Source organism: Calypte anna, chromosome 14 (genome assembly GCF_003957555.1).
Source record: "Calypte anna isolate BGI_N300 chromosome 14, bCalAnn1_v1.p, whole genome shotgun sequence".
Lineage (NCBI taxonomy): Eukaryota > Metazoa > Chordata > Aves > Apodiformes > Trochilidae > Calypte > Calypte anna.
Genome location: NC_044260.1, coordinates 11472634 through 11489826, shown reverse-complemented (window position 1 = coordinate 11489826; position 17193 = coordinate 11472634). Strand labels below are relative to the sequence as shown.

The 17193-nt window shown below is 42.4% G+C and overlaps 1 protein-coding gene across 1 annotated transcript in view; it reads left to right on the top strand.

Moving 5' to 3' along the window:
• MAPK8IP3 (mitogen-activated protein kinase 8 interacting protein 3) overlaps positions 1 to 17193 on the top strand; it is a 57149-nt gene that overhangs the window by 31296 nt on the left and 8660 nt on the right. The window contains exons 11-25 of the mRNA XM_030459527.1: positions 2067 to 2124; positions 3116 to 3268; positions 4787 to 4841; positions 6441 to 6571; positions 7167 to 7223; positions 7699 to 7869; positions 9477 to 9603; positions 10399 to 10494; positions 11884 to 12045; positions 12937 to 13102; positions 13538 to 13723; positions 14292 to 14478; positions 15208 to 15324; positions 15575 to 15655; positions 16186 to 16253. Coding sequence (XP_030315387.1) covers positions 2067 to 2124; positions 3116 to 3268; positions 4787 to 4841; positions 6441 to 6571; positions 7167 to 7223; positions 7699 to 7869; positions 9477 to 9603; positions 10399 to 10494; positions 11884 to 12045; positions 12937 to 13102; positions 13538 to 13723; positions 14292 to 14478; positions 15208 to 15324; positions 15575 to 15655; positions 16186 to 16253 — 1815 coding nt within the window. The remainder of the gene's footprint in view (positions 1 to 2066; positions 2125 to 3115; positions 3269 to 4786; positions 4842 to 6440; positions 6572 to 7166; positions 7224 to 7698; positions 7870 to 9476; positions 9604 to 10398; positions 10495 to 11883; positions 12046 to 12936; positions 13103 to 13537; positions 13724 to 14291; positions 14479 to 15207; positions 15325 to 15574; positions 15656 to 16185; positions 16254 to 17193) is intronic.

Here is a 17193-nt window from a genome sequence, read left to right as displayed (position 1 = left end):
GGATGCTCCTCTGGTTCTTGTAGCTGATATCCACTTTGATGCTTCACACTATTTGCCTGGCTATGGGAGGTGGACAATATAGAAGGGCTCAGTTAGACAGGGCTCTGTCCAGACCTCTCTTCTTTTTACTCTACACCACAAAGAGGTGAAGAGATCTCCTTTTAGTCACTCCACAGTGTTTGGGTTTGTTTTTTTTTCCCCATGAGCAGAGCTTTCCCAGTACAGCCTGCATAAGGTTATCTCATAGTGTCCATTGTGTGGTTCTGGGATGGCTTCATCCATTTCTTTATTACAAGACTAGCCCAGCCCTCTTGCTGCTTAAATCCTTGGGCTGTGACTGCCACACACAGATAAGTAGAAGCTGTGCTAAGGATACTAATGGTTGAGATGCTGTATGGCTTTAGTTCTGGCATGATTGTTCACTGTCTTCACCAGAGTTCCTTTCTCTCCAGAAGACAGCTGCAGAGAGGGTAGACATGACTCAAAAAATGGGAAGGAAAAAGACTTAGTAAAAAAAAATGCGGGAATGAACTCTTTCTTTTCATTTCCCTCAGTACCTGTAATGTCCTTCTACCATTTCAGTGTGTTACAGACTAAGTATTTATTCAATCACTTGTAGATCACTAAGAAAGAACAAGAAAAACATCGAATAAAGAGATGACTTGGTCTCCTGATCAACATATGGCATGCCAAAAAAGAAAGGGCTACAGGTCACTGTCCTTACCAAACCAAAATTACACTTCAGTTTACAGTGCAGATAGTGTCACTCTGTTTTCCTTTTTGTAAAATATTCTTTGATAAAGCAGCCAAAGAACACATTGCCTGAAACAACAAAGTGATTAATTCCTGTCTGCTGATTTTTCAAATGTTATTTGAAAATGCTGCTTCTTACTCATTCTTGCTGGGAATTTGCTTTTGCCATCATAAATTCATCCTATTTAACTATGGGAAGAGGTTCTGTATGTTGGAGTGTTGTGATGTGTTCTCATTTCTTGTATGCTACCATGTTTCTCTAACTTCCATTTACTACAAGTTCGTGTTTTGGTTGTTTGTTTTTTATTTTATTGCAAATATTAACTAATCAGAAATAATGGATCATGAGAACTGTTGATATCTTTGGTGTAAAGGAAAAGGTAGTTCAGAGGGCAGGACAAGGAGCACTTCAGCACAAACATTGGTGGTTTTGAGACTTCTTCGTGCTCTGGGACCTTCTGGTGAGAAATGAGCTGCAACACCAAGCACTGTCCCCTGTAGTTCCTAGGTGGCCTCTACTCCTCATTGTAAGAGAGAGGCTGACACTGGGAGCTAACAAGTCACTGGCATCAGGGAACAATCCAGATGTGCTTTTGGCCCCTAAATTCCTTTTTCATTGGTGTTATGAAATACTGAATCCAGCCTTCATTCTTAGTCCCAGATTTTTCAAAGTGCTTGCAACCCAATCTGCATATTGCAGTTGTGTCATATACATTGATGCCCAAGTGCAAGTACAGTGGATCTCATGTAGATGTTTTCTTGAGTGTGAGTTTTAAGTGATGGGACTGGGACTTCAGATTTTAAACAACTCTGAGAAAACTATTCCAGGTAGATAGAGCCATGAACAAGCTGAAGTCATGTAAAGTTGCTCTGGTAGAAGGCTGATAGTGGGCAGCCTTTTATGTGAATGAAACTTGTCACAACCATGATCCCCAGTCTGTGCTGAGAAACAGCAGATTTGGCTTATACTAAGAGAGAAAATCACCGATGTGCAGATCTTGCCAGTAATTTGGACAGTGCTCTTTCCCAGATGGGAAAAACCCATGGAATTTTTTTTATCTTTTGAGTAGTGAAGACTCCGGGGAGTCTGTGAAAGTTGGAGTAAGAAGCTAGGTCTGCCTCTGGGCTCTTTGCAGAAGGACACATGGGGTTTTTTTGCTTGCTCTTCAGCAAGAGGCACTCCGTGGCAGGACACAGAAGCCTAGGGAGGCCTAACAAAGTGATTTCTCCTCCACAAGCATGAGTCAGGCAGTGCCACACAAACTTCACATTTCTGGGAGAGAAGGTGAAAACTGCTTGGCCTTTCTTTTCAGGAATGGGCAAAGAAGTGGGAAATCTGCTGTTGGAGAACTCTCAGCTGCTGGAAACCAAGTAAGGAACTGTTGCGTGCTGTGAAGTCCCTGCCTAATTATAAATGAGATGTCATCTTGGAGGAGGTCTTGGCCTAGAGCTCCTGCCTCACAGGGACTTGCTCATTTATCTAACAGGTTGTCATGAATACCTTTTGTCCTTCAATTCCAGAAGAGGAATTGCTCTTCTGAGGATCTTTCCTAACTGCAGGCACTTAGGTGAAGTCTCAGGGCAAGTGCTGGTAGGGTCTGATCCCAACTGAAATGGCAAGTTTTTAATTTACTTCAGTGTTGATCTAGGTGTGTGTTTGAGCCTCTGTGAGGACATTGTTGTTTATAGGGTTTTTTATTTGCAAGGCTTGCTGTTTGTAAATAATTTTTTCTTACTATTTTCTCACTATGGAGAAGTTTTTTCAAAGATTTAATAGTTGATTAAAAAAAAGTAGACAGTGTAATGGACTTATTTTTTTGAGAAAGGCTGGCAAAGCAGATACTAAAACTAAGCAGCTAGGAAGAGGAAAGCAAAGTACTCCCAGGGGAGAGTTGGAGAACTATGAAAGGAAGTTGCTCATCTTAAAGATTTTAAGATATTTAAGAGCTGATTGGAAATGCCTTTTTTTGTATCACCATCATCCAGTTCCAGATAATAGCAGTTCTTCAGGTCACATTTCAGATCTTCATTCTGTTAACAATAGATTTGAGCTTTGTATAGATGATAGCATACCCTACACCTGTTTTCTACAGTACTCTGCTGTCTTCTTAAGGAGATGTTGGTCTGTCAGTAAAGATACAGGACTGGACAAACTTCATCCTGACCAGTTGTGGTGATTTCTGTGTTCTGCATCTCCTTCTTGTCAAAATCTGTTTTTCAATAAGTTACAGCTGGAGTGACTTGTTTAAATACACTCATTTTAGCTCTTCTTGTAGTGCCTGTGACTTTAGTTTCAGGTCTCTCTTATGGACAGCTGCTGGGTTTGGGCATTTTTGTTTACTGTCCCTTTCACACCTTTAAGAAATGCTTTGAACGTTGTGAAGAATGATTTGATTGCCAAGGTGGACCAGCTGTCTGGAGAGCAAGAAGTGCTGAAAGGAGAGCTTGAAGCAACAAAGCAAGCCAAAGCCAAAATGGAAACCAGAGTCAAGGAGCTGGAGGAGGAACTGAAGAGGTGAGTGGTTCATGCCCAGCCCTGGGAGCAGGGAGGACATGAGTGATAAACCCAGTTCCTCTGTTAGTTTTCTCTGCTTCCCTCATGGACACTAGCATTGTAATTCAGAGGTACCTTCTAAAGCACTGATGGTAGGTGCCTGACTTATTTTTAGTATTATATTGTTCCCATTTGATTGAAACAAATTCCTGAATCTTAAAAAACCCACAGAATTTTCCTCCCCAGGACTAGGATTTTACAGAAGCAACAGCAAATGCATTCTCCCAGGAGTTAAATGCTCAGAGGTTCAATTCACAATTAAAAAAACCCAACATGGGGTGTGGGTGGGTGGTGGAATTTCAGAATCAGTAGTTTTGAGGGTAATTGTCAAGAACTTGATCATGGCAGCAGCCAAAACAGCTCTTAAAGAATGGTTGCCCATTCATTTAATGAAAGAGCTAATAGAGATTCCCTCAAACAGTATTTAAAAACCTCTGTTGTTAATTGCTTCATTGATCATGCTGGTGAGGAGAGATTTTGAAGTTCTATGTAGGTAACATTTAGAGACATCCCACTTCTTATTTTCCATTTAAACTACAGAAACCAAAGCATGAATGCCTAGCAAAGTCTGTGGTGGTTTCACATCCCTAAAACTGAAGTTGCCCCAGTAGGCTTAGAGCTGCATCATTACACTCAGACAGCCACATGCATTGCACTGTGGTGTCTCAATTCAGAGGACAGTGTTTATTTTGCAGCTGGAATCTGGAAGGTTGCCTCTGTGATCTGAGGACAGAATCATGAAGGTCACACAAGATCAGACAGGATCACACAGACTGTGCTCTTCATTGGTCAGAATGTCTGCACTGAAAGTAGTCTCACAAGCAGTAGAAATAGATCTGAGCTTTTAAAATGCCTTTTGAGTCTCTCATAGTGTATATAATATTCATAATATATTATGCAGTAGGGACATGGGCTTTTGACTGGCAAGTGTCCATTTGCAGGAGATGGAGGCAGCATTTTTTTTCCACAGTGACTTTTTGTTATTAAAAGTGAGTGTAAATCAAATGGGACTGTATGAGTGCACCTTGGTAAGGATTTTACTAACATGGATGTGGTGTTCTCTTCTTTAACATCATGGCAAACTGTACTTAACATTGAGGATTTTTAAACTGCATGGAAAACAGAAGCAGAACAGAAGAACTTGAGCCAGTGTTTTCAGTGTGGGTAATGGCTTAGTTTTCCCATGGTTAAGATCTCATCAAACATTTGTACTTAGGTTATGGCTCTGAAATAGAAATTGGCTGAACTGTTCAGTGGTGCTTACATCAAACGTGGCAAAGAAATGAGGTGATGTTGGTGAGGCTGTTCAGAGTAACATGCTGAAAGAGAGAGGGAAATATATAAGAGAAGCATCTCATAATTCAGTTTGAAACCATTTCCTCATAGAGGAAATGCCCATAAATGATTCTCCTCCCAAAACACCTCGGGGCCAGCCATGGTATCACTTGCTGGTTTGATGCCTTTCTTCCTGTTTCCTAGAGTGAAATCTGAAGCGATTGTTGCCCGGCGAGAACCCAAAGAGGAGGTGGAGGATGTAAGCAGCTATCTCTGTACAGAATTGGTATATTACATTACTAAAATGCCTGCGGGGAAAGGGGGTTGATAGACTTGCTCTGTGTTACTTCATGTCTTTGAGTCCTGAGATGCAGATTTATCTGCTTTCATGAGGGCAAAGCTGGTGACCTGTGTGTTGTTGCTGGTAGATGCCATGAGATAGCTTCTTCACACAACTTTCAAATCATTGTTTGTCCAAGTTGAGCAGCCAACACTGTGACAGTCCCCTGTGTGCTGGGGTTTCTGCAGAACAGTACCAGGGCAGTGTCCTGCTTGGCACCTTCCTGTTTTGTTGGTTCTCTCTGATTTTCAGTGGCAGTCCAGAGTCCAGTGTGGGTTCTTTCAGAGTCTTGTGTTAGTCAGGCTTCCCCAGAAGGGCTTGTCTCCATGGTGGCAATGAAGCTGAAAGTCATGGTGACATTGTGATGACAGCTTTGCAGCAGTAACTGCCTTCTTTTATTAGTTCTGTATTCTCAATCTTGAAGTGTTTGGTTTTGTTTTTTTTTTTCTTTTTTTTTTTGGTCATTATTTCTTTTACATAAGGCAGAGGTACCTGCTACAGGACACACAAGGCTCTGTCCTTATACAACAGCTCTTCAAACTGCTTTGTCTGAGGTAGAGATTTTTTCAGCAAAGACCAACGATAGCCAAAAAAAGCAAACCAAAGCAGTAATAGATTTTTCCTTGTAAATGCCACTCTGCTAGAAGAGGGAACTGGATACACTTCTTTTCAATATTGTTGTGTTCTTACTTTGTACAAGGTACTGGAGCAGGTTCAGTTCTAGCCTAGTTCTCCTGAATTAGCTGAGTTAAATTTGTTCTGGTGACAATTTGTGCTATTCCAGCACTCAGCAGCAAGGCCAAGATTGGGAATTGCCACAGTCTAGGCACAACCCAGTGCCACTTCCTAGTAATGAGTTCCCCAAATCCTTAATATTTTCTTTTTGGAGAGATATTTTCCCCAATTTATCCATGTTGTTCTCATTTTCTACTCCTAAAAAGAGACAAACAATCTCATTTCTGTTGCCTCTGAACCCAAAGCTGTACGTGCCCTCATTAGAAGGCCATGTTGTATTGTCAAAGAAGGTCTTTCTTTAGCTGCTTGTGCCCTACACCTTTATCAGTGTGTATCAAAAGACTGCCTCCTTCCTAGTCCCCTCAGGAGGATGGCTGCATTACCCAGATCTCCCTGCTGCTTGTGACTGGATTTACTAATGAACTAAAACCTGGGTTTCCAGACTTGTGGACCAGTGGACCTCTGTCCATTCTCAGTTCCTTGCAGACTATCAAAGCGCCTTGCTGGCAACTATCCCCGAGTGGGGTTTTCAATTTGGTGACAGCTTAAATTTCAGAATGTCAAAATTCTAATTTCCATGGGTTTGCAGAACACCCCAGATGTCCGTGGGCCATAGTTTGGAGCTCACTTGTCTGGAATTAGAGCCTCCCGTGACAAAATCGGGGTAATCAAACAGAAGAGGAGAACCAACCAATGTGTCTGTCTGTCTCCCGACTTGCCCTGTACTAACCTCAATCCCATTCCATCTCTTGCTGGCTGAAGCAGTGCTCCTCCCCCCTGCAGGACAACATTCCCATAGCTCAGCGACGCCGCTTCACCCGCGTGGAAATGGCTCGGGTGCTGATGGAGCGCAATCAGTACAAGGAGAGGCTGATGGAGCTCCAGGAGGCCGTCAGGTGGACAGAGATGATCAGGTGAGCCTGGGCCTTGGTAGGCATTCCTGTTGAGGACATCTCATGGAACCCCTGCTGAGTTTTGGGTTGGGAAGTGCTGAAAGTTTTCCAAACTGTCGGTGTTTCTCTCCTGATACCTAATTCTTTGTCTTTCTTCTTTCTCTCTGAACCTGGGCTGCAAATCTCAAGGTGTCATCGTTACTTGGAGACAGTTGTTTGTCTTGCTTGTTTCTTGTGTGCTAACTAAGCTAGAAGAAGTTGTAAAGAAGAGGGATACTTCTGCTTCATGAATTCTAAAGGCTGTGGTTTGAAGTGAATATAATGCTGGGTTTTGTAGTTACCAGGCTGGTATTTTGGCAATGAGAGTGTTTCAGGGAGTTGATAAAATTTTGAACTGAATGCACTTGCATTTCATGTCCATGTTGAAACCTGAAGTGTTTGGATGTGCTTACAGTAAGGACAATGCATGTCACTTCTTCCTCTGTTGTGCTTTGAAACATCTTAGAATGAATTCTGAATTTTGACATAGCTTCCTTGACAAAAATGACTTGCTGATAGGCAGAAGCTTGGGTAAAAGATGATGAAATTAACTTTGTTCTGCTGTGTTTATCCTTAGAGCATCCCGTGAGCACCCATCTGTCCAGGAGAAGAAGAAATCCACCATTTGGCAGTTGTAAGTTCTTTTGTGGTTTGTGTAAGATTAAGAAAAGGGGGGAAGTTGTTTCCATTTCTACTTTGGACAGCAACTTAATGGACTCTGCCACTAATGAAATATTAACTAGAATTTGTTAGCTGAAAACTTTTACCTTCAAGGGTTTCCTTTGTCCTTAGTGAAGTTAAACTCAGATCTCAACATCTACACTGCTATTGTGTTACAAGCTGAAAAAAATCACAGACATTCTGGAATGGAAATACATATACATTCACAATCACTTTTAAGGAAGGGTTTTTTTTAGAAGTGTTCTGTTTCCAGAAGTTAAAACCACCTTATGTCAGTCCAACTGAGGACTTAGCTCTGTGTTTGAAGTTGGGCAGTTTTCATGAACACCCCCTGACTGCGTACCTCTTGCTTCCCCTGTTGTGACTCTGTGAGGTGTTGTCTCTCCAGGCACCTTTTCTCTTACTTTTTGGCCTTTTCCTTTCCCTAGCTTCAGCCGCCTGTTCAGCTCTTCCTCAAGTCCCCCACCAGCAAAGAGGACCTACCCATCTGTGAACATCCACTACAAGTCTCCAACAACAGCAGGGTTCAGCCAGCGCCGCAGTCACACCATGTGCCAGATCTCCTCCGGCAGCCGAACCCTCGAGTTCTTCCCCGATGAGTGAGTCCCAATGCTGTGTGTCAAGCCAGGCTTCCTTGCAGCTCTCCCAGACAGCAGTTTTTCTTAAAACAGGCTGTTTTCCACTTTCTTTAAAGTCATGTGGTGTTAATATGTTTCTGTCTCTTGTGGTTTAGCTTCCTGGTATTTCACTCATGTTACCCCATGGATGGGCTGAGCAACCTTTGTCTTCCCAAACACATCACTGCCATGGCTGTTCCTAGCAGGAGGGACCACTGGAGGCTACAGCTGGCCTGGGCCCTCGTTCTGCACTTGTGTTTGCAGCCTATGTGACAGAGTCAAGCAGGGCTTTTGTGGTAGGATGTGATGGCAGCATCAGGACAGCAGGGTGAAATGCTTGGCCTGACCCAGTTGATGAGGAGTTTAGATGAAGACCAAAGTTCTCTTAACAGCACATTTAGGTTACAATATTTGTTTTAATCTTAACAGTGCTAAAAAAAGAACCTGTAAGTGTAGTTACTGCAGTCAGTTACTGCAGAGACCTTTAGGTCTCTGACATGAAAGGAGAAAACTTCTGTGCTTTAGTTGTTTCTGCCATTAGGAGGTTGTACAGTTTTTTATGTGTTATGTTTTTGTGGAAAGACTTTTGAGAATGTGATGGCAAAGTATTATAACTTCTGCTCTAAGAAGGATTTGTTGAAATGGTGCTAGATCAAGAGAAGAGAGATTGTCATTAGAAGGGTAACTTGGTATTTAATAGATCACCACTGCCTTTATTCTGTTCTTTTTATCTGATTACAGGATGATAGTCATTGTGTGGTATCTAAGTGCTTTTCAGCAGTGCATTAAAAATGTGGCTAACTGCTGTCAGAAGCTATTTGTTCTCTCATCCTCTCCCCAGGGAAGGAAGCATGTGCAGGGAAATGTTTTGGTTTTGGCAGGAGGTTGTTTTTATTTGAATATATATTCTCTGTGTGTATAGGGTTTTTTGTTTTGTTTTGAATTTTTTAGCTGATGTTTGTATCTTGGAAGTATACTTTAAAAACCTCTTGAGAACTGGAACTAAAACTGATATTAAAACAGCTTCTGATTATATTAAAATCTATCTGAAGAATTCACAGATCAATTTTTCTTTTAACCTTTGCCAGTGCAAAGCTGGGGTTGTTCTTTGGGAACCAGCAGTTTCAGCAGCAGTTAGAGCATATTTTCCTTGTCAGCAGAGGAAGCTTTAATGTGGATATAAGAATAAATAGTTGACTTTAATGAGGAAGGGAAGAACTCAAAATGCCTTCCTGATGGGGATGTCAGATCAATAAATTGTAACAGCTAAGCAAAAATTGGTGTAATGTCATAGATTCACAGGCCTGATGCAAAGCTGATACCCTGTTCTGAAGGGCTCTTGGAGCATTGAAGAAGAGATGATCTGGCCTGCCACATTGCTTGGGTGACTGGGAATTGGATTATGGCTGCCTACATGTGCTTCTTAACAGCGTTTTTCTCTCTCAGATTTCCTGCATCAGTTTGCAAAATGGATTTGGTTTGATTTGCGTTTCCTCCCCTCGCTACGGCAACGCTCCCTTCATCTTCTGCTTTTGTTTTAACCACAAACTGGTTAAAACCAGTTAAAATGCTGTTGCTTCTCTCCTCAGTGACTGCACATCCTCGGCCCGCCGGGAGCAGAAGCGGGAGCAGTACCGCCAGGTCCGGGAGCACGTGCGGAACGACGACGGGCGGCTGCAGGCCTGTGGCTGGAGCCTCCCAGCCAAGTACAAGCAGGTAGGGACTGTGCTCTGAAAAGGCTGGGGGACATCACCCCTCACAGGGAACCCCACCTCTTCCACTAGTAACACTAGTGCTTAAATATTTCACCTACTGGTATCATCTGCGTGGTTTATTTGGGTGGTAATTGTAGGCATAGATCAAATCTTTTCCTGTATCTCCACCTATTCCTCTGCCTGAAGGTGCATAAAGAACCTACCCTAAACTCATTAAACTTTTTATCCAGAGCCCAGTATGTTTTTATTTTCTTGGTATAACTCGGCTTGAACATGAGGTATTACATTTATACTCTGAGAAGTTCACCATTCAATTAGTATAAAAACCAAATGCGGTGCAGTTTGCTCCCACTTCTCTCCAGCAGTAACCCAAAATCAAATCTCATCAGCCTCATTTGTTAACCTGTGACCCATTTGACTGGTCAAAGACCTCCTGAAAGGAATCCTGCAGTGTGGTTTGAAAGTGAGTGAGTTTCAGCCCCCAGTGGAAAGTGACAGCAGTGTTTGGACTTCCTTGCAGGGAGCGTCTGTTAACAATCCTTTCCATCAGCAGTGCAGTGCGTGGCCTCTGCTAACCATCACCAGGACACTGTGTTGTGGGGAGAGGCAGTCTCTTGGACAGGCAGCTCCCATCCCTATAGGGACTCTTGCACACACAATGTGAGATGAAGCCTCAGCAGCACCCATCTCTGAGGCCAGAAAGTCCAGTTCTGCCATATTGGTTCCACCTCTCTTACGACAGCCCAGTGGGTACAGTGGCTTTGGATTGTTTTATTTGTCTTCTCTTCCCCCACAGCTGAGTCCTAATGGTGGTCAGGAAGACAACAGGATGAAAAATGTCCCCGTGCCTGTATATTGTCGTCCACTAGTAGAGAAGGACCCAACCATGAAGGTGAGTTGTCTCTTCACACCATTCCAGTCCAGAAAGGGAACATGGAATAAGCAAAGAATTTTTGTTGCAAAATGCACAGTTTTTACAACAATCTTTTTTTATTATTACATGTTTCAAGTTCTGTCGTTTACTTCCTTTTTTCAGATCATGGCTTCTAGTGTTTGTAGGGAAAAGAGAGGCACATACCTCTCTCTGTGAGGACATAATTCCCAGCTGATTCTGGTTGCCAGATGCCATGCTTCTGTCTTACATCTTAAGCTTTTTTGAGACAATTTTACTTTTACAAGGCTGTTGATAAAAATACAAATTAGTATAAAAATTCGTGAAAACAAGCAGGTGAAAGTAAAAGTGCATTTCACCATTCCTTTTTAAATCCCACTGTTGAACTGGGATTCACTGATAACAAGCCAAAATTTTCTAGAGCTGATTTTGGGAAGCTATGTCTGTGTGCTAGAATATTTAAGAGTAGAAATGTAGAGAATAGAGGGACATCTCACTGCAGATAGTACAGTTATTTGCTGTAACTAGTTGCTTTGAAATAGGCAGTTAGTCATTAACTTCAGAGCTTATTTTCAGCTGTAATTCTGATGTTCTAAGAAAATTATTACTTGTTGTTTCTTCAAGGCTAGTGTAATCTTTGGATAATACTCTGTTCAGCATCTGTCCTTTATCTGGTTTGGAGAAATCCTGTATTTGTTTCTGTAGTTCTGGTCCCAGCATCCTCCTAAAATACTATCTGGAAATAGCTCATAGATTGTCTAAATTTGATTTAAAAAAAAACCCCAGTGTGCTTGTTTCACTCTACATGTGTTATTTAGGGAGCTTAACCAGCAGACATATTTTCCATAAACTCTTAAATTCTTTAAATAGCTCTCTGAGGTCAGACCAGTACTAATTTTTTTGGCAAAGGAGTGTGTGAGGAAGCAGAAGATTGCAAGGAGGAGATTAGAACAGGAGTGCACTGGATGTGTATCCTCAGCAAAGGAGTCACTGTCAATTCTAGTTAAGCAGTCATGCTTATTGTACCCTGAGGCAGTAACATCTGCCATGTCCTGCTTGCTTTGCTGCAGTCAGAAACCCCAGAGTAAGAAAAAACATGAGGACATTTCAGAAGCCTGTTTTCACTTATGAACCTGATTTATCTTTTTTTTTCTTTTAATCTTAGTCACATCTGATTTAAAAAAAAAACTGTGATTTTCAGTATGTTACAGAGGACCTTAATCTTACCTCTATAAAATCTGACAATGTCTTTTAGAAGAAATCAAGATCTGTTGCTTCCAACTAAATATTTTAGCTGTTTGACTACAGCTCTCTACAAAGGTGCCTAAATTTAAAAAGACCCAGGAGCCTTTGGAGTCTTAGTTTAATATTCCTATTTCTGTTACTTAGCTGTGGTGTGCAGCTGGAGTCAACCTCACTGGATGGAAACCTTTGGAGCAGGAGCCTGGAAATGGGCAAAAACTGGATCCTGGACGTGATCCCCTCACCTGTGATAGGGAAGCCGAAGGCGAGAACAACAAAAGTAACCACACATCTCCAGAGAAGAAAAAGGTTAGAAAATAAAATGGATTATTTTTATTCCTATCCTCTGTTTTCTCTCATCCCCCTCTCACCCCTGACACATCCCCCTCTCACCAACTTTGTTCTATGCTGTGTAATGCTTGAACTTGCACTGCTGAGGCATCATCTTGTGGGGCAGGGTTGTGGTCTTCTGGCTCTTCAATAACTTTGATTTGGATGAATCATCAAGGATAAATTTTTCCAACTTCTGCTTTTAAATGTTTAGAATTTTGCAAAAATTCCTAGTAGTAGGGGGAATTAAGTGCTTGATGAAGTTGCTGGGAAGATCATGAAGTCCTCATCATTGTAAATTCAAAAAAATTACAAATAAATTCAGCAAAGCTTTGTTAATAAGAGCATAGACATAGCAGAGTCTGTTTGGTTCAGAATCTGAAGCTCTTGAAATTTATTCCAGCTGTTTTTTTAGTAGCCTTAAGCATTGTTTTGGTTTTGTTTTTTAAATAACCAAGCTGTAACTTGCAGATGATAATACGTGTTATCTTTTCTGGTTTAGGAGGGTTTTTTCTACAGCTGTTTTATACTGCTGCCCTATAGCCTTCTGAGCACATCCTAGTTCTGTGGCACTCTGTCTAAAGTGAGAGTTCAGTGATTCAGTAGTCAGACATCTCACAAAATAAATTAATGGCCAAACTTCCCTTACCCTAAGGAGCCAGGAGACTCTTTGGCCAGTGTTCTGGGTATGAGTGTGGCAATGTGAATGGATTTGCATAGCTCATGATTTATTTGCATCAGCTAGGAAGAAATGTGGCTCTTTGAAGGCAGCAGTGTGGTATTTTCATGTGTAAATGTTGCCAGGCCCTAACAGACTCAGTCTGATCTGAGAGGAGCACTGATCCTGCCCTTCTGTTTGCTCTCCTGTAGGCAAAGGAGCTCCATGAAGCAGATGCCACATCCAGTCGTGTCTGGATCCTCACAAGTACTCTGTCAACAAGTAAAGTTGTAATTATTGATGCCAACCAGCCTGGCACAGTGGTGGACCAGTTCACTGTCTGCAATGCTCATGTGCTCTGCATCTCCAGCATCCCTGGTAAGTGGGGGCCCAGGCACTGGTCGTGATCTGCACAGGGTCACCTGCTCCACTTAGAAGTGACAAATGTAGTGTCCTCACTTCAGAACTAACCCTTGGACACTCCTGCATTCTGTAAGTGTCCCTCAAAAACCATAACTCAGATTTTGCCACCTTGTACGACTTCTCTGTGTAGATCCCTTGCTGTTGAACATCCAGTAGATTGTTCCCTTGGCACATAAAAGGATGGTTCTTGGGAGCAAGAGTGAGTCTTGCTCAGGTTCTGTAGCTGCCCTGGCTGTTGATGCTAGGCATTGAGGGGATTTGCTGTGCTGTGGTGCCTCACCAGGGCAGTGAACCCTGAGAGTCAGCATCTTCTGTCCCTCAGGAATACTGATGTATTTAAATTAGCAGTGACAGCTAGATTTACAGGAGAATCTGTTCTTTGCCCTTCAGCGGCCAGTGAGAGTGATTATCCTCCTGGAGAGATCTTTTTGGAGGGAGATGTAAATCCTGAAGAGTCATCTGGAACAGATGGTGTCTTGGCAGGAATCACTCTGGTGGGCTGTGCGACCCGCTGCAATGTGCCACGGAGCAACTGTTCCTCACGTGGTGACACACCTGTGTTGGACAAGGGACAGAGTAAGTTTTGGGACATGGAAATTAGTGGCAGTCCAATTACAGCTGGTCCCATACGAGCCTTACAGCTGCATCCTCCTGTCCTTGAGTTTACTTTCTTGATGTGGTTCAGGAAGACCAAAGGCTCTTTTGGTACATTACACTGTAGAGCCCTTCTTTTCTCTGAGTGATCCCCACCCCTGGTTCCAGGGGTTGTGCAGCAGGGTGTTTTGGACAGGTGATACATTTGCTCTCCTACGATTGCTTCTGTTATCATTTCTTTCTCCTCTGAACCTTGTTGTCTTGCCAAGTCTGTTAAGCCCATACAAAAACTATGATGCCCTTGCTAACTCCATACTGTGGTGGGCAGCCCTGGAGAACTTGTGATGTTTTACTTGTGCCTCACTTTAAAATAGCCTCTGTTCCCTAATCAGGCAGAAAAGACTGAAAGAGCTGCAGACTGTGGTGCTGGCTCAGGGCTTGATTGAGTTTGTCAAAGAAGGATAAATTAAAAACCAACTATCCCAGTTTCAGTATGGCTGACTTAGCAGCTCATTCCCCAATATGTCCCACACTGTTCTTTGTCTTTCAGGTGAGGTGGCTGCTGTCTGCAATGGGAAGATCAACCAGTCCCAGTCTACTGAGGAGGCAACAGAAGCTACAGAGGTACCAGAGAGTGGTCCAAGTGAGGCAGAGCCTGCTCAGGCCCAGCCTGGGCCCCTCACGGAACACATCTTTACAGATCCAGTCCCTGCACAGGCACCTCTCGGGCAGAATGGGTAGGCAGTCTGAGGCCAAAGGGCCAGTCCAGCTATTTATCACCTCTGTTTTCCTAAGCTTTTTGATATGAGAAGCAGCCTGATTTTCTGATAAAGTGCAAAACCTTTTTCAGTTTTATACCCAAATGATATTACAAATGGTATGATAAGAAGAGAAAGAAATTAAATTAAAATAAACATGGTTCAGCCTGCAGCAGATTGTGCCAGCTGTTGAAGTGCAAATATTTGATCTCTGGTTATGACCTGAAGCTAAGACAAATCTTTCAAAGTACATGTGCAATTAATGTTTTTCCTAAAGGAGCTTATTGATTGATTCTAGTAGTACCTCTAAGGTGCTATAAAGATAATGAAGAAGGCAAATTAATCACTCAAAATTATTAGTAAGACAGATGAGTCGGTTGTGGTGGTTTGAGGAGCAAGATGGAAGTCTTGGATATAACTTGTAAATGACTGAGTTGTTTCTGTTGAAGTTGGAAAAATAATGTTCCAAACAGTGAGTTAAGTTAAATTCTGTATCTCTGAAGTACTTTATATTTGTACTGGCAGGAAAAATGGGAAGTTTTGCAAATTTGCAGGCTCAGGAGTCAAGCAGTTAAAAAATACTTAAAGGAAGGCAGCAATTTGTGTGTACCACTGCCCTTATCTGCTTGTGCATGCCAGATTGTGAGCACAGGTGGGCATAGTATGCTGTGAGTAAAAGCCTCTGACAATGTTCTTTTATGTCTTCAGGGAGAATGAGCAGCTGAAGACAGAGACAAGCACAACACTGCCAGATCAGGAATTAAATGGGGATGCTGCTGGGACCAGTGCTGCCCCCACCATGTGGCTGGGAGCACAGAATGGCTGGTATGCTTCCCTTGGGCTGGTACCTCCCTTCTCTGGGCTCCATTTTTCACATCCTTTAGTTGACTTCTTCTTTCTGGTGTAGGTTTTCATTGCTCATTGTTATTCTGAGCCCTCAGTTTATCATAGGCTCAGGGATTTAACCTCCCTTTCTTACCTAATCTCCACCTTTCCTAACAGAAAAAAAAAGCCCAGTCATGCTGGAGCTGTGGGGCCTTGCTGCTAACACTCCCCAATCTGCCCTTTCTCACAGGCTTTATGTGCACTCAGCTGTATCCAACTGGAAGAAGTGTCTGCACTCGATAAAGCTGAAGGACTCTGTTCTGAGTCTAGTGTAAGTGTGCATGCCAAGGGACATGGGAAGAGAAGGTCCAGTGCCTAAGCAATGTTTTGGGTGGGGGGGTAGCAGCTCTCTGTCAGTCACCTTTTTCTTTGCTATTTTAAGTGAGGAAAGTTTCCTGAGGTTTTTGTTACTGGAAAGCCTCGTACTGAGCCGTTTTCCTGCTTAACTGCAGAGCTGATGCAATTCAGTGAATAAGGTACTAAATAAGAGTAGCAGTGTCAGGAGGAAATCAGTGAGGAAAAGAGAGGCAAAATTTCACTGGGGTGTAAATGAGGTGGAATTTGTTGAAATTGATGGAATTTATAGTGTGAAGAAGACAACCTCAGCAGGAAATTATGGATGATCTTAACACAGTGAAGGAAAGTGGTATGACCCTTGTCCCTTGCAGGATGTTCCTGCAGGTGCTAAACTGCAGGAGAGCTGTAGAGAGAATATAAAGATGGTGTGTGTGTGTCAGAAAGGATTTGTTAGTCCCTTACTTCTACAGAATTTTGTAAGTATTTACTTTTCTCTGATTTCAGGCATGTGAAAGGGAGAGTCCTTGTTGCTCTGGCAGATGGAACATTAGCCATATTCCACCGGGCAGAAGGTAAGAATCAACATAACAAGAGAAAACCAAACTTGGCCAAAAGTGTAGGGATTGATTAAATGCTGTTCTGAGTTGAGAAGGAAGGGTACATGTTATACTCATGTAATCCTTATCCTAAAACATCTAAGGCACACTTTTATCACCATTTTCTGAACAAAAACATGAAGCGTGTAGCACACACAGAGTAAATGCAACACTTTCAGGAGCACACATGCTGTGCAGTTGTTTGAGGTGTGCTTGTTCAGTTTAATGCATTTGGGCCATATCAGTGTTACTGCACATTCCCAAATTACCTGTAACAGTAATAGTTACAGCTCAGGAAGGTTGTATTTGAGCAGATCCATTGCAGGTGGGCTCTGGAAGAGTGGAATTGCTCCCTGCATACCCAGCAGGTAGAGCTGGGATTTTCTGGAAGTACCTATGAAATTAAACCTTTGGATTTCACTTGGTCAGTTTTTCATGCTGTGAAAAACAGGTATTTGAGTATTTTGACATCCCTTAATCTTGTCACTTCAAAACGGTTTTTTTTAATTCTCTATTTCTTGTCCTTCTCACTGTTGTAGATTTTGTTTCCCTATGACTTGGGCAGTTCCTGAGCTCTGTTCATACCTGACAGCACATGGAGATTTGCTGACTATGACTGATGTTTTATTAAAAACTTAGTTATTGCTTGAGTAGCAGTTTATCCAGCAAGCTGAAATACAGAGACTTCTGGTTTTGTGCAATCTGAATTTTGATTCAGCCTTTGTCATGAGTTCAAGTTTGACCCTTGTCACACAAAAATTATTCCCAGCAGAAGAGAAATCTTTCTGACATAGAGGCCACCTCTCTATGAAGGACAATGTATATGCCTGGTTAGTTAGAAAACAAACATGAGAGAAGGGAGATTCCTTATCCTGGATCTGACACTTTGGGGAACTATTATCCATCTAGGGTATGA